This window comes from Triticum aestivum, chromosome 3D (assembly GCF_018294505.1).
Source record: "Triticum aestivum cultivar Chinese Spring chromosome 3D, IWGSC CS RefSeq v2.1, whole genome shotgun sequence".
In the NCBI taxonomy this organism is placed as follows: domain Eukaryota; kingdom Viridiplantae; phylum Streptophyta; class Magnoliopsida; order Poales; family Poaceae; genus Triticum; species Triticum aestivum.
This window is the reverse complement of record NC_057802.1, coordinates 580,092,561-580,109,696: the sequence shown is the minus strand read 5'-3', so window position 1 is coordinate 580,109,696 and position 17,136 is coordinate 580,092,561. Positions and strand designations below refer to the sequence as shown.

The 17,136-nt window shown below is 42.6% G+C and overlaps 1 protein-coding gene across 1 annotated transcript; it reads left to right on the top strand.

Annotated features, from left to right (window-relative positions):
• The first annotated feature begins 13,008 nt into the window (after nt 1–13,008).
• LOC123075601 (uncharacterized) lies at nt 13,009–13,725 on the top strand. Its single transcript, XM_044498165.1, has one exon. The coding sequence runs from the start codon at nt 13,041–13,043 to the stop codon at nt 13,488–13,490; it is 450 nt and encodes a 149-aa protein (XP_044354100.1). The 5' UTR covers nt 13,009–13,040; the 3' UTR covers nt 13,491–13,725.
• The last annotated feature ends 3,411 nt before the right edge of the window (nt 13,726–17,136 follow it).

The following is a 17,136-nucleotide window of genomic DNA, read 5'->3' as shown; positions in this document are numbered from 1 at the left end:
ACTGTAATGAACTCATTATTTATTTATATTGGTGTTAAACCTACTGTATTCCAACTTCTCTATGGTTCATAAACTCCATTACTAGCCATAGATTCATCAAAATAAGTGAACAACACACGAAAAACAGAATCTGTCAAAAACAGGACAGTCTGTAGTAATCTGGATGTTTAGTAAACCTCTGTAACTCCAAATATTATGAAATAAATTTGAAAAATTGAACAATTTGTACAGAACTAATGTGCAAAAAGTTTCAGACCCATTTGAATTTCCAGTAAAAAAAATGTAAATTCATGCACTACAGCCAAAGTTTCTGTTTTTGTACTGCACATAGTAAACAAGCAATCTAATCATCCTAAAACCAAAGCTTGGCACATTATTTTTATAATACAATGGATATATACAAGGGGATAATTATTTACAGAGAAACTTCCATGAAAAATTCTACATTGTTTCCGTGAGCATGAAGACAAGTGCTCAAGGTCGACCCTCACTTCTTCAACGCATAACTTTCCAATCAGTTCTCTTTTTGAAAAACTTTTTAGGCATGAGAGGCAAGTAATTTTTTTTGTATTTTCATTCTTTAATTTTTTTTTTGTATGTTTCACCCACAACTAAACAGAAACAAAAAGGAAAAACAAAATCTACTTAGTGGAGAAAGCAAACAAGCACACACGAGAATATCAACCCCACGCTATTGCTCCCTGGCAACGGCGTCAGAAAAGAGCTTGATAATCCCCAAGTGCAGGGAATCATCGTAGCAATTTCCAAAGGTGGAGGTGATAAGTATGGAGTGTCGAACCCACAAGGAGCTAAAGGTAAGATCAATATTCTCTCAAGCTCTATCTGCCACTGATACGACTCTACGTACACCGAACGTTTGCTTCCAACTAGAAACGAGAAATAAAACTACGTTGTGGGTATGAAGAGGATAACTTTGCATGGTATCGGAGAGCTAAAATATAAAAGTAGGTGATGTTATCATAAAGTTAGAATATATTACTAAATATTATAAATAGCGAGTGTGGAATAATGATGGATCGGTGTGCGGAATTGTCCTAGGCTAATGTTAACAAGACCGGTAGTCGTCATTGCAATTTCATATGAGGGAGAGGCATAAGCTAACATACTTTCTCTACTTGGATCATATGCACTTATGATTGTAACTCTAGCAAGCATCCGCAACTACTAAAGATCATTAAGGCAAAACCCAATCATAGCATTAAAGCATCAAGTCCTCTTTATTCCCATACGCAACAACCCCCTTACTCGGGTTTGTGTTTCAGTCACTCACCAACCCACTATAAGCGAATCATGAACGTATTGCAACACCCTACAGCGGGAATCCCTCACGCTTGCGCGACACGGAGGGCACAATAGGACAGCACCAAAATAAAAGATACAACTCATACCAATCTAGATCATCAATCAACCCAAAGACAAAGGATATCTACTCAAAACATCATAGGATGGCAACACATCATTGGATCATAATATGTGGCATAAAGCACCATGTTCAAGTAGGGATTACAGCGGGGTGCGGGAGAGTGGACCGCGTAAAATAGATGAGGATGGTGATGATGATGGTGATGTTGATGAAGACGATCACCGCGGCGATGATTCCCCTCCCGATGGCACTCTGGCACCACCGAGAGAGAGGAGGAGAGGTTCTCCCCCTTGTGCTTCCTCCTCCATGGCCTCCCCCTAGATGGGGAGAGGTTCCGCCTCTGGTCCTTGGCCTTCATGGTGATGATGGCCTCTCCGGGATCCTCCTCCATGGCCATCGGTGACGATGGCCCCCTCCGGCAGGGTGCCAGAGAGGGCCTAGATTGATTTCTCATGGCTACAGAGGCTTGCGGCGGCGGAACTTCCGATCTAGGTTTCTTTCTGGAAGTTTGGGTATATATGAGAGGTGTTGGCGTCGAGAACAAGTCAGGGGGGGGGTCTCCGGGCTGTCCACCAGGCAGGGAGGCGCGCCCAGGGGGGGTGGGCGTGCCCCCCACCCTCGTGGGCAGCCCGGGACTCTTCTGGCCCAACTCTTTGACTCCTTGGCCTTCTTCTGGTCCAAAAATAAGCTCCGTCAAGTTTCAGATGAACTGGACTCCGTTTGGTTTTCCTTTTCTGCGATACTCTAAAACAAAGAGAAAACAGAAACTAGCACTGGGCTCTAGGTTAATAGGTTAGCCTCAAAAATCATATAAAATAGCATATAAATGCATATAAAACGTCCAAGGTTGATAATATAATAGCATGAAGACTTCATAAATTATAGATACGTTGGAGTCGTATCATATATCTAGATCTTAAAATTAATTTGACATTGGGTAATTAATATTTAATGCTTTCATATAGTGGCGGAGCTTGGGGATTAATTTTTTCTTTAAAAAATGGTGTGGTAATGGGCTGATTCAATTTCATTCCTAAATATGTTGTCCAACTGGCAAGCGGTACATTTGACCTCATGGGCTGGTGGGGCAGCCAAGATTGTTCTAGAATGTCCGCCACAGCTTGCATGCCTCAAAGAAATGAGTTGATTAAATTTAATTCCTCTTAAAACAAATTAAATGCAATAGAGAGCCGTGTGAAGAGGGGTAAATCATATTCCGCTTGTAAGGCTGGGCATGTCAACCTGAACACGCATTTCCCGTGATTATATGGGCCGACGCACTCGAGACAATGTGTTCTTTCCTGCTTCGGGTGTTACGAATGTCCCGGTTTATTTTGGCTGTTCTATTCTTCTTCTTTGTTTTTCTCTCCCCGTTTTCTTTTCAATTTTTTTCTTTTTATTTTAATTTTTTCTTATCTACTTTCCATTTTCTATTTTTGATTCGAACACTTTTTAAATAATTGATTTTACTACATTATAAAATATTTTAAAACACTTCAACTAAAATTAAAGACTTTTTTTAGTCCTTGAGAAGTAATTAGTTTTTAAAATTTATTTAAAATTTATAAATAAATTTAAAATTGCTGAATATTTTCAAATTTTCTAATACTTTATATATTGGCGATCAATCTTCAAATTCCTTTATTTAAAAAAAATGTGAACAACTTTCGGAATTCATTAACAGTTCTTAAAATTCTTGAACATTTTAAATTTATGAAATATTTCATAATTACTGAACATTTTTGTGTATTGTTTTTAAAAGTCAGGAACATTTTATAAAAAATCGTCACCAGTTGTAAAAATATTAAATTAACGCAGTTGCAAGAAGAAAATAAAACTGAAAAAACACTCAGCCCATCGCTAGCATAGTATAAAACTGACCAAACAAACAACCCAAACTCGGTAGAATGGTTTATTTCTGGCTCACAACGCCAACATGAGTTTGTGTTTGGTCAAAAGCCTGATCCCTATGTGCGGGACAGGATGTCTCGTGAAGAGTTTGACATCTGGCACAAGTAAGGATCTATGGCAGTGTAATACTATTTAGCACGTGTACGTGACTACATGTACGATTTCGTGATCATTTTCATCATCTTAGTTTCAAGGTTCTGCTTCCCCTTTGAACTCCTTTACTAGCGGGGACAACTATAATGCAAGATGTTTCCTAACAAAATAAAATATAATGCTTTTAGATATTAGTTTTAAAAAAGGGTGCCTACTTAGAAAAGGGGGACATGAGAAGAAACAATGGCAAATATCTGGTAGGTGAGATCATCTCATGCCTCTACCAAAGTCAGGTCATATATACCCCGATCGCCATAATAACCGCTTGTTTTGTCTTTGAGGACAAAGTTTAGGTTTTGTTGCCTTGGCCTCCATATTTCTTGAAGGCTGCATCAAATCAATCCGGCGAACCTATACAATTGTTGGCCGGGGTGCTGATATGGAGCGGCACCGAACCCAACCACTCATGCAGGAGGAAAGTTTGATGTTTCGTCCTCCGCATCGAAACCTACCAACAACGCGGTCGTTCGTACGCCTGCCTCTTTGACTTCCGCCAATAGCGCAACCACTTTTGCACTGGTTAGAGCATCCATTAATAACCAATGACGTGTGTCACACCCATTTTCCACCCACCGCCCTCAATTTTGACCCAGTTTCCCGCCAGAGCATGCCCTTTCGCTGGTAGATAAACTAATGCGCCCCCTCAGGGTGCCACTAGTCACCCATTTTGGTCGTCACCGCCACATCTCTTTTACTCACATGTCCACCTTTTACTCAATTTTCAACCTTACATGTCTTCTACCAACATGATTCGATGTTGGAAACAAGATCGATGGTGGGTGCGCCAGAAAAAAAACGGACGTCCTCTTCCGGTAGCTCCAAGATCTTACTTGATATCGAGATCTGGAGATGTGGCATCTGCTATTCTTGGATCTGGCAAGGTGCCCAACCTGAGAAGATCATCTCTCATTGGCAGTCTCGGTGTACTCCATGTTGCTGAATCTTGTGATCCGGCCTAGAGAGAAGGCCTCGACCTGGCCGAGGTGACTAGTCGAGTTGGCGACAAGGGTGACGCCGCCGAAGATGAACAATTGGCCTTGCACGAAGATCGCACCGGAACGATCTGACCATTGATCTGCACTCCCCACGCATCACGACATTCACCTAGCAAGACCTGCATGGGCCACCAGTATCGGAGCTAAATCCGGCAGATTCCTCAGTAGGGTATCGTTAATATGGTATTTTTCAAGATGGTAACATAAGTAAGGGTTTTTACCCAAGTCCAGGCTCTCACGACGGATATAATGACCTACTCCTTCCTTTGTTTTATTGCGTTGGGGTGTATACAAAGTATGAAGTACTAAGAGATTTTAAGTTGATCTACGACAAACCTAGCCCTCAGCTTATATAGCATACCTGGAGTCCTCAGGTTTCCACAACTAGGTCGCGGCTACGTATAAGGAGATAGAACTCCCCAAGACTCTGTCTTCTTGTCTTGTATGTCAAGCCTTTGCGGAATCGCCAAGTATATCGTCGAGGCCTGCCCAAAGTGACCCGGGATGGAACCGACAAAGCGGTCCTCAGACAGGCCCAACAGGCCGGGAACCGATGCCATGAGGGGCCCCTTAGACAGGACACCATCCCTAAGTGGTGCTTGTTACTAGATTGATATGGAATTACTCTATCAACTTGGATATATTTTTCAAGTATTTACGAGCATCCTTGATATGATGTTTATTAACTAATAATGCATGGGTGAATATACATAATTATTATGAAGGTAGGGTTCTCCATCCCTCGAGGCATGGGTGGTCGTCCGATTTGGACTACCTACAGAATGGTGTTGAGTGTTGATTATAGAATATGCTATCAAAAGCTACATCAATTATTATAGGTTGATACGATCTCTATTACTTTGTTCCTCCAATTATTTTGTAGTTGAAATCGTTTGTGTGCCCTCTTTTTTCCTTGTAACTAGCAAAATGCCCGTGCATTGCACGAAACATCAAGATGTATTTTTTATAAAACATTTGTTGTAATTGACCCGTGCGGGAGTAGTCCCATGTGTAAAAACTAATGATATCTCGAGAAAGAGGAGAGATAAGGTGAGGAGGAGTGGGGCGTGGTGATGGAACGCCGGCAGCGGCCACAATGCCAGATTGTTCCAGAGGCTTCCTTTGTTAATTGCTCAACGATGAGGTTGTGGCAGATAAGGATGAATGAGGGAATGCCTTATCTACAAATGCAGACAGAGGTGCGGGTATCTTTTTGCAAAATTGCCATGATTTGCTTTCTAACCGTCAGATATAGATCGGACGGTTTACATTGCAAGATGGCAGGCATACTATCGTCACCAACTCGGTTTTTTATAAGAGTAGAGAAATCACTTAAGCAGACTTTACTAAGCTAAAACTATATGTGTTCTGTTCAAAGCAATTTGAGCGAGTTTTATTTTTGAATTGTGGTAGTTCACTGATGGATATTTTTTAATTTAGAATTTAGGTGTTGATCTTTCTGGACCGGTGTACACGTTAGGTGTCATGGCCTATATCACTACTGGAAACAGAGAATTTGCCATCAGCCAGATCTTTTCCGTCTGCTAGCGGACGGCAAAGAAGGCCTTTGCCCTCCGCTTCTAATAAACAGACGCAAAGAAATGGCTGACGGCAGAGATCTTGTTTGCCATCAGCCAGTTCTTTGCCATCGGCTGGCTGACGGCAAAGAATCTTTGCCGTCCGCTGGCGGACGACAAAGAGGTGGGTGGGGTCCAGTGGAGGCCCAAACCCTAATGGCCCACCAGCCCCCCCCCTATTTAGCGTCCAATAGCGGACGTCAAAGTTTTTTTGCCGTCCGATAGCGGACAGCAAAAAATGTGCCCACTAACGGCCTCTAACGGCCACCCCTCTCTCTTCCCCTCTCACTTCACCCGCGCGCCCCCGCGCCCGCACCGCCGCCGCCCCGCACTGCCGCCGCCCCACTACCCTTCCTGCCCTGGATCCCCCCGCCCCCACTGTCCCGTCGCCCCTGCCGCCCGCCGCCCAGCACCACCGCCGCCCCACGATCCTCCTTGCCCCGGATCCCCCCGCACCCGTCGCCCCTGCCGCCCCACCGCCCGGCGCCCCAGCTGGCCCGTCACCCACGTCGCCCAGCCGCCCCGTAACCCCCGATCCCCGTCGCCCCCGGCGCAGCCGCGCGTGCTACCTCTTGAGCACTGCGTTGGTTTTCTCTTGAAGAGAAAAGGGTGATGGAGCAAAGTAGCGTAAGTATTTTCCTCAGTTTTTGAGAACCAAGGTATCAATCCAGTAGGAGGCCACACGCAAGTCCCTCGTACCTACACAAACAAATAAAAACCTTGCAACCAACGCGATAAAGGGGTTGTCAATCCCTTCACGGCCACTTGCAAAAGTGAGATCTGATAGAGATGATAAGGTAATATTTTTGGTATTTTTATGATAAAGATTGAAAAGTAAAGATTGCAAAATAAACGGTGCCATAAATTGCTAGTTGTCGGGAGATTAATATGATGGAAAATAGACCCGGGGGACCTAGGTTTCACTAGTGGCTTCTCTCAAGATAGCATAAGTATTACGGTGGGTGAACAAATTACTGTCGAGCAATTGATAGAAAAGTGCATAGTTATGAGAATATCTAGGCATGATCATGTATATAGGCATCACGTCCGTGACAAGTAGACCGAAACAATTCTGCATCTACTACTATTACTCCACACATCGACCGCTATCCAGCATGCATCTAGAGTATTAAGTTTATAAGAACAGAGTAACGCATTAGGCAAGATGACATGATGTAGAGGGATAAACTCAAGCAATATGATATAACCCCATCTTTTTATCCTCGATGGCAACAATACAATACGTTCCCCTTCTGTCACTGGGATCGAGCACTGCATGATTGAACCCAAAGCTAAGCACTTCTCCTATTGCAAGAAAGAACAATCTAGTAGCCAAACCAAACTGATAATTCGAAGAGACTTGCAAAGATAACCAATCATACATAAAAGAATTCAGAGGAGATTCAAATATTGTTCCTAGATAATCTTGATCATAAACCCACAATTCATCGGATCTCGACAAACACACCGCAAAAAGAGTTACATCGAATAGATCTCCAAGAAGATCGAGCAGAACTTTGTATTGAGATCCAAAGAGAGACAAGAAGCCATCTAGCTAATAACTATGGACCCGAAGGTCTGTGGTAAACTACTCACACATCATCGGAGAGGCTATGGTGTTGATGTAGAAACCCTTCGTGATCGATGCCCCCTCCGGCGGAGCGCCGGAAAAGGCCCCAAGATGGGATCTCATGGGTACAGAAGGTTGTGGCAGTGGAAATAGGGTTTCGTGGTGCTCCTGGATGTTTTCGGGGTATATGGATATATATAGGAGGACGAAGTAGGTCGGTGGAGCTGCGAGAGGCCCACGAGGGTGGGGGGCGCGCCCGGGGGGCAGGCGCGCCTCCCTGCCTTGTGGCCTCCTCGCTTTTTTCTTGACATCCACTCCAAGTTCCCTGGAGCACGTTTGTTCCAAAAATTAACTCTCCCAAAGGTTTCATTTCGTTTGGATTCCGTTTGATATTCCTTTTCTGCGAAACACTGAAATAGGCAAAAAAACAGCAATTTGGACTGGGCCTCCGGTTAGTAGGTTAGTCCCAAAAATAATATAGAAGTGTATAATAAAGCCCATTAAACATCCAAAACAGATAATATAATAGCATGGAACAATCAAAAATTATAGATACGTTGGAGATGTATCAGGCAACGGGGGCGGGGCTCCGGGGCAGGGAGGTTGGGGGCGGGTGGCGCCGCGCTGATACGTCTCCAACGTATCTAAAATCCTCCGTGCTCTTAAGATGCCCTATGAGAAGATACATGCCTGTGAGAAAGGATGTGCCTTATTTAGGCTTGAGTATGCGGACTTGAACTATTGTCCCATTTGCAAGTCTTCCAGGTATATTGTGGTAGACAACAGTATGGGTGAGAAGACGCAGACCAAAATCTCGGTTAATGTTCTTCGGTATATGCCAATCGTACCAAGACTTCAACGTCTTTTGATGGTTGAAGAGACGGCCTGAGAGATGACATGGCACAAAGAGGTCAAAAGAACCGAACTAGATGCAGATGGGAATCTGATGATGGTACACACATCGGATGGTGAAGCGTGGAAGCGCTTCGATGCATTATATGCGGAAAAAGTGGCAGATTCAAGGCATCCTCGAGTTAGCATCAGCACGGTGGGTTCATTGTGTTTGGTTTGACAGCAACCCAATACAGTTGTTGGCCCATATTTGTCTTTCCACTCAATCTCCCCCCCCCCCCGAACAGATTATACAAAGAAAGAACATTTTTCTGACGTTGATAATTCTAGGGCCGAACTATCCGGGGAAGAATATCAATGTGTACATGCAGCCTCTTAAGGACGAACTGCAAGAAGCTTGCGATAATGGGTTCAAGACCTACGACGTCTTTAACAAACAGAACTTCATAATGTGTGTCTGGTACATGTACTCGACGTATGACTTGCCGGCGTATGCGCTATATTCGTTGGATGGTGTGTGCATGGAAGGTTCCTGTGCCCCACATGCAAGGCAGCTCTTGAGTTTCGTTGGCTGCAGGCGGGTCGCAAGTTTTCTTGCTTGGACTTGCATAGACAGTACCTGGATCCTCGCCATAAGTTCAGGAAAGACAAGAAGAACTTCATGAAAGGTAGAGTTGTCAAAAACTCTGCACCACCTCCGTTGACAGGCCAAGAGACCCTAGATCAGTTAAACGCTCTCGAGCCAGATCCAGAACGTCTAGGGTATTTCAAGGGGTATAATTCGAAATACGCCTGGACTCACAAGACATGCTTATGGGATCTGCCTTACTTCAAAGACCTCCTTTTCCCACACAACATCGACGTGATGCACACTGAAAAGAATATCGCTGAGGCACTTTTTGGTACATTGTTCGGCATAGACGGGAAGTCAAAGGATAATACTAAGGCTAGAGTCGATCAGGAGGCGCTATGTCATAGACCGTTACAAAACATGCAAGAACTGAAAGGAAAGTAGAATTGGACGAAGCCAAAGGCATGGTTCAATCTTGGAAGGCCAGCTATGAGGGAAACTATCTTGTGGGTAAAAATGCAGTTGATGTTCCCTGATGGTTATGAAGTGAATCTAAAGAGGGGAGCGAGTCATGACAAATTGAAAATATTTGGTCTCAAGAGTCATAATTGGCACATATGGATTGAGCAGGTAATGCCGGTGATGTTGCATGGCTTCATCCCTGCAGATGAATGGCTAGTACTGGCAAAGCTGAGCTATTTCTTCCGTGTTCTTTGTGCGAAAGATCTATCGCCTGCCGTGATAGAAGAAATGGAAGAGTTAGCGCCGGAGTTGATCTGCAAGTTAGAGAAGATCTTTCCGCCGGGCTTCTTTAATCCAATGCAACACTTGATTTTGTATCTCCCGACCGAGGCAAGATTGCGGGGGGGGGGGGGGGGTCCGTGCAAAATCGTTGGTGCTACGCAACTGAGAGGATGCAGAAGACGCTCCGAGCAAAATGTAAAAATAAACGTTGAATTGAAGCATCGATGGCCAAGGCATTCATTACTGAGGCGGCGGCAAACTTCGTGACAGCAGACTACGAAGCCAAAAATCGTCGTTTGCATAATCCGAAGCCTCGGTACAATGCTGGCGACCATAAATCCAACCTTAGCCTATTCAAAGGGAATCTCGCACCAGCCGGTGCTTCGAAACCAATATCGTTGGATGTCGAAGAATGGCGGACCATTTCGTTGTATATCTTCACCAACCTAACAGAAGTGCGGCCGTACATCGAGTAAGTTCTCACGTACATTGTTTCGCAACTTCTAATTCCTTTGAACTGCTCTTATTCTCGGATATTTTTTGATACAGTCAATATGTCGCCAAATTCTCAGATGGAGCGGTGATCCAAAAGGAATCCATCAAAGAGTATGAGCTTCTGGCAATGCAAGGAGCTGCCTTTCCCGGTTTCATCTCTTGGTTCAAACAAACGGTAATTTCCATTAGACCATTCTCATTTCTTCGTCTAATTTGTGGTTAATGCGACAATCCTTTCGTATTAAACTTGTAGGCTAATTCAGAGTCTATGGACGCCGAATTGAGACAAGTCGCTAATGGTTTTGACTTGGGTCCGTTCATGTGACAAATATGACATCAACGGGTATCGCTTTCGTACCTACAGCAAAGATCTATCTATGACCGACCGAAAGTCTACGAATTGTTGTGTCTCTGCTATCGGCGATTGAGGTATCGAGTATTATGGGAGAGTTGAAGCAATTTATGAACTTCTATTCTATGGTCAAAATGCACCGAATGTCGTAGTCTTCAAATGTTACTGGTTCCAGCCGAAGGAGACTAGTAGGACTCATGAACATATAGGGCTAGTCGCAATCAAACAAAGCACCCATTTAGATGTTCCCGGTGTTTATTATTACGGCTCAACAGGCGACCCAAATTTTCTATCTACCGTGGGCCTGCCAAACTGATCCAAATCTAAATGGTTGGGATGTCATTTATGAAGTGTCACCACGTGTTAGACCACCTCCCCCCAATGAAGAGGATTATGAACCTCAGACTAACCCAGACACATATGAAGGTGAATTCTTCCAAGAATCACGTCTTTGCAAAACAACGCTTCAAGAAACGCTCTACTTCACACCAGAACATTGAAGTGAACCCGACTTCACCCCTGAGCCGAAACAAGAAGAGCCTGAACAAGAAGAGGTTACTGTTGCGGATGACTTGTCAATGCTTGACCGATTACGTAAAGGTGGCCTTCCACATGTTGATGCCGCTGAACCCGATGAGCACTTCATTCATGATAGTGATGATGATGATGATGCATTTATTGATCCCGGAGCATTTATTGAACCCGACGATTCAGATTATTATTAGGTATTCAATTTTTTATGTTGTACTTGATTTATATAGTTATTTGTATGATTGTATGATTTATATAGTTACTTGTATAATTTTCTTACTTTGTATATTGTTTTTTATACATAGTGCCATGGTCTTGATATCCGTCCGCGTCGGCACAAAAATGACCTATACTTACCTTATTTTTCTCTAAATTGACATAATAAGCTTAGTTGGCCAAAAAATGGCATAATTACCTATGTTAGCTCTAAAATGACACAAATAAGGAATAACAAGAAGAAAAACAAGAAAGAGAAGAAAAAGAAAGAATAGAAGAAGAAAGAGAAGAAAAAGAAAGAATAAAAGAAGAAGAATGAGAATGAGGAGAAAAGGGATAAAAAGATAGAAGAGAAGAAGAAAGAAGAGAAAAGAAGAAGAAGAAGAAGAAGAAGAAGAAGACTAGAAGAAGAAGACTAGAAGAAGATTCTTCTTCTTCTTCTTCTTCTTCTTCTAGTCTTCTTCTTGTAGTCTTATTTTTCTTCTTCTTCTTCTAACTTTCTTACTCCCATTTTTGCAGGTTGATTCACTTCATGGAAGCGGCATTGATGGACTGCCAGTGTTTAGTTCTTGTTTTCATTTGTATTGATGAACAATGTGAAACTATGTATGTATATATGGATGAACTCCGTGAAACTATGTATGTACTGGATCTTTTAATACCCTATGTGTTCTGTTGCATTGATGGACTACTAGATGTTTGATACATGGGCTAGTTTGATGTTGAAACTATATATATATCTTTTGAAAATGCAGGGATATAACAGAAAACAGAAAAAACAGCAACAATACAGGCACTTTGCCGTCTGCCGCCGAGGGCAAAGGAGTCTTTGCCGTCCGCCGTAGACGGCAAATAGACCATGTGTCAGCAACCTGTGCAACCTGGGAGTAGACCCATTTGGTCAATTTGTCGTCGGTGGCAGACGGCAAAGAGTTGGGTCTGCTGACGCATCTGCTGACATCACGGCTGGGCAGCTTTGCCGTCTGGCAAAAGCTGCCGTTAGCCACCTAACGTGACTAATGCATGTTTTTGCCGTCCATGTTCTTTGCCGTCCGCCGCCGACAGCAAATAGCCTTTGCCGTCCGCTTTGAGGAAACAGACGGCAAAGAACATGTTTACCGTTGCTCTCTTTGCCGGGCAGGTTTGCCGTCGTTGGCGGACGGCAAAGAGCTTTACCGTCCACTTTTGGTGCCTTTGCCGTCCGGCATGGCGGACGGCAAATAAGCTGATTCCTGTAGTGTATATTCCCGGTAGAGGCCACATGCCAAGATTCCTAGGGAATAGCTCGCCTTGCATGATTCAAAAGGTATTGCGGGCCAAGATAAATAATGATGGCCCTCGGGGCCTTTGAGAAGAAGAATGTTACTAAAGTAGAAAATTAATTTCTGCTAAAATAAGAGAATATTTTATTCCACCTCAATGAATGTAAAGATTTTTTTGGAGGCATTTAAATGTTTATTTTGTTACTATGATTTGTAAAATTAATGAGCATATATATCTTATATTTATCTAATTTATATGACAATGTTTTTAGTATATTTCCTATTAACTTTGGTGAGTACTCAATACACATTTATTGTACACCAAATATTTATAGATTTATCTCTATATATAGCCTGCATCTTTCTGTGCTTACACACAAATATATCTGCAAAGCTTTAGTTGTCAGCCTGAGCTAGAGCACTAGCAATGGCGAAGCATACTACCCTCCTCCTCATGGCAATAGTAAACATCCTTCTCACTGCCACCGCCGCCACCCTGGCCAAGGCCCCCGCCCCCGCAGCCAACAAGCCGACGGCGTACGAAATGCTAGGGAGATATGGCTTCCCGCCGGGCATCCTCCCGGAGGGAGTGCTTGACTACGAGCTCCGACCAGACGGCTCCTTTGAGGTACACTTCTCCGATGAATGCAAACTTCGTGTTGACGGCCAGTACGACATCCACTACAACACTCGGGTCGCTGGGAACATAAAAAATGACACGCTCGGCGGCCTCGAAGGCATTAAGGTGAAGGTCTTTATTGCGTGGGTCAGTATAAAGGAGGTTGACCGCGATGGGGATGAGCTTAGGCTGCACGCCGGGATGATATCCAAGTCATTCCCGGTCGGCGATTTCTCCTCTAGCCCTAAGTGTAACTGAGGCTCGTCTCCAAGATGGACACAAGTCTTCGATCACGTCGCTTGAGGTTTCCTTCTTTCTTCGTAGGATTGATGATGCACGTTACCTATTGTTTTGCAATCCCGTGCCATCTTACCAATTCATGTACTCCCATTGTAGTATGGGCTGAGACTGAATGATATAAAAAGTGCCTTTTGTTCGTGATTGCAAAATTTATTTGTGAGATTTTAGTTACGAGGTTTTGGACGGTCAATGCTTTATCTGATTAGAGAAAGCATAATGGTATTGTGGCACAAAAAGAAACTTTTACTTGATTAGCTCTCAACATCATCTTAGATATAACTGGATTTTTTGGATCTTGAATTCGATCTATTAATCATGTCATATCAGCATTGGAGTGAACCGAAGACACGCTGCCATCATCGCCCCTCCCTCACTAGAGTCATGCTAAATTTGTTGCATTAGATAGTCAGGAAGTCATCATGCTAAGACCCCACAGATACAACACGCTAGAACAACAACCGTTGCCGGTGAAGAGAATTATATATTGAAAGGATCCCACCTGAAAACACGTAAACGAAGATGAACAAAGGTTGGGTCCAAACAGATCCACGAAACACTAGCACCAACTGAATCTCGGGAGATCTACCGGAGACACACCTCCACACCCCTTCGATGACGGTAGATGCATCACCGTAATGGGGCTAGGCGGGGAGAACCTTATCCCATCTTTAGAGTGCCGTCGCCCCAACGTATTCCTCAGTAAGACACAAACCTAAAACAAACTCACAAAAACACCTAAAAGCGGAGCAAGATCCGTCCCACCGGCAAGGGCCAAGGTCCACATCGCCTTCATATAGATACTGATAGATACTTACATATAGACTAGTAGAATGCCCGTGCGTTGCCACGAGCTTATGAAATATTTCGCTGGAGTTATATATAAACATAATGCATGTTAAAATTTACATGTATAGAAAAGATAGCACGGGCACAATTGTGTGATTATTGAAACCCACTTCACATGCAATGTATAGTTGATATAAAATGGCAGTTTCACGGTGTACACATAAAGAGTGATGATCCAACGAATAATCTGTTACAAATTAAGATCCACTTGATGCGATTAAGATAGTCTCGCACAATATCAGAAATGTTGTCTGTACCTTCATTCACACGATATTTAAGCAAGTACAATAGAGACTACTTCCTCAACTCGTAACCATCGTGCACAGACAATATATGTAGTTAACACGAATATTTTCTGTGGAAGATCTAAAAATGTGCAACGGAGCTTACCGTGCTAACCGGACAAACCAATTTTAAACCGTTCCACGAGGGCATAAAATCTAAAACACAATTTTATATTTGCTTTTTTTGTTTGTTTGTTATGAGATATCGCCGCTTGTGCTTCATTATGTTGTAACATACTCTGTAAAATGCCGTCACCAAGCCACATCTTGTACTGGAAGCAACATGATGAGCCTGAATTTTTTGTACTGGGAACAATATGTTGAACCCCAAACCAGAGCCGTTCTTGTTCATGGGGCTGAGGTGCAACTTGGTGGTAGGGTATTTGAAGCAGACGCAGTGGAACTTGATCTTGTCTTTGTTAGGCTTATAGGGGATCGAAATCACACCAGACTTATCAAGATGATTTAGCACAAAAACAAATATGTTAAGAGCTATTTGAACAAAGCTTTGACAATATGGGTTGGTTAGCCTGCACTACTCCACTTATCTTTGAAAATTGAAATGAATAAATGTTAGCAATTATGTCAACACCACTACAACACTACTGGTCTCTCCATGTAATAAATCAATAAACTCTACTCTCTAACAATCTAGAACTGCATAATGAACACTACTGAAGAAAATGTAAAACTTGGTCAATGATAATAAATACACAGGTTGATGACCCTTAAACGAATAGTAAACATGAGAGAACGAACACTTATTTAAGGTAGAGAAACTTGTCCCATAATGCTTCGCATGGTTTTGATCACCCCTATATAGTCTGTCAAGCATGTTTGTAACTGTTTCAAATATATACATAGCGGCGTTCATCTTAACACCAGCTTTAGCTTCACAAAAATTCTTAGCTCGGCTAATCTGCATAAACCATGAAATCTATAGGAAGTTAAATGTGTTAAGCTGAAAATAATAGTATATCAGCACTCTAGAAAGAATGGGAGGTTTGATGTTAACTAATACATTAAAAAATGGAGTGCATTCAAATGGAAAAAAGAAACACATAAGAGACTATTACCTTCTCTGGTAGTAGAGAAGCACTATCAATAATCACAATAAACTACATAATATTCAGTTCCGAAAGGCCGAAGCGACGCTTGCAGCCTTTTTTTACTGGGACTATGGCGGCTTAAGCCAGCCTGAACCACTTCATAAAACTGAGAACTATACAAAGTCCAATGAGTACAGAGGGATTAAGAGAAATAAAAGAAAGAATTTTTTTTAAATCTCATAGATAGGCGATACAGCGGAGTACTCCAATCCATAAGGTGCCATTTATTAATTTCATGTGAATACCTGTTGGACCACGGTATCGATCGTCAGCAATCTTGCTAGCAGTCATGTGCAATTCCTCAAAAACATCCCGGAAGACCTTGGAGTTTCTGCGCTTCCATAAATTCCAGAGGACCGTGATAACAACATTATAGAGTGAATCTTGTCGAAATAATTATGATTTCGATTTTAGTGGTATTCCCACATTCACTTGATCCAAATACCTCTAATTACTCGAGAACATTCATTCTACTGGACTAAGATACTATAAACACAGAGAAACAATTATATTTAGGCACACTGATAGGAGGGCCTACTATCTAACAAAGTTCAATGAGTATAAATAAAGCTTTGCATAATCAGATAGGAAGAGTATAAGTGGTATAACTGTACTTGGTAGCCTACAATAAAATCTTGTGCGAAGTGGAGAAGAGAAACTAAAAGATGAGCTAAAAGACACAGCCGCAATATAAATAGATTATTTAAGGTTAAATAAAATCTAATCAGCACCATGATTCGACAACCAAGAAATCAAAGTTTGGGATTATCATTCCTAAAAATGTTTTCCTTGCCCCATAAAAAAGACAAACATCACAGCGAATGAGGTCGGAACCTGGATAATATAAATGTGTTCAAAAATTAGTGAAGGGTGCATCTGATGCACTACAGGATTTCATAATCTATTAACTCTATGCTCCTTTATGTTGTCAAGATTTTAGACGATGTTCTTCCTAATGTAACAACTGACCTTGTAGGAAAAAAACAATAACCCTAGCACCTTGTCCACATTGCTGATGACGAAGGCATCCAGGTGGTGCTGACAAGCCTGTTCTTCTCGAGCAACCCTGCAGCCACCTCACCTCAAGCGCCCCGCTACCTGCACCTCCTTCTCCGCGTCAGCATGGTGCCCACAGACCCGCCCCATCCATATCCCGGGATAAGAAAATCACCACCAACATCACACCTCTAGGAGAACTTTGCTGCATTTACAGGCCAATGCTCAGCTCTGGTTGCTACTCTATTATTCTCCTCCTTGTAATTCTTCATAGACTAAAGAGCAAAAAAACATTCAGAGCAAACTATATCCAGGCAATGAATTATATATATCAAAGATTAATCTTAGCAAGAGTGTACTATATATATC

Coding starts and splice junctions, on each gene's coding strand:
- LOC123075601 (XM_044498165.1), top strand. CDS start 13,041: ATGGCGAAGCATACTACCCTCCTCCTCATGGCAATAGTAAACATCCTT.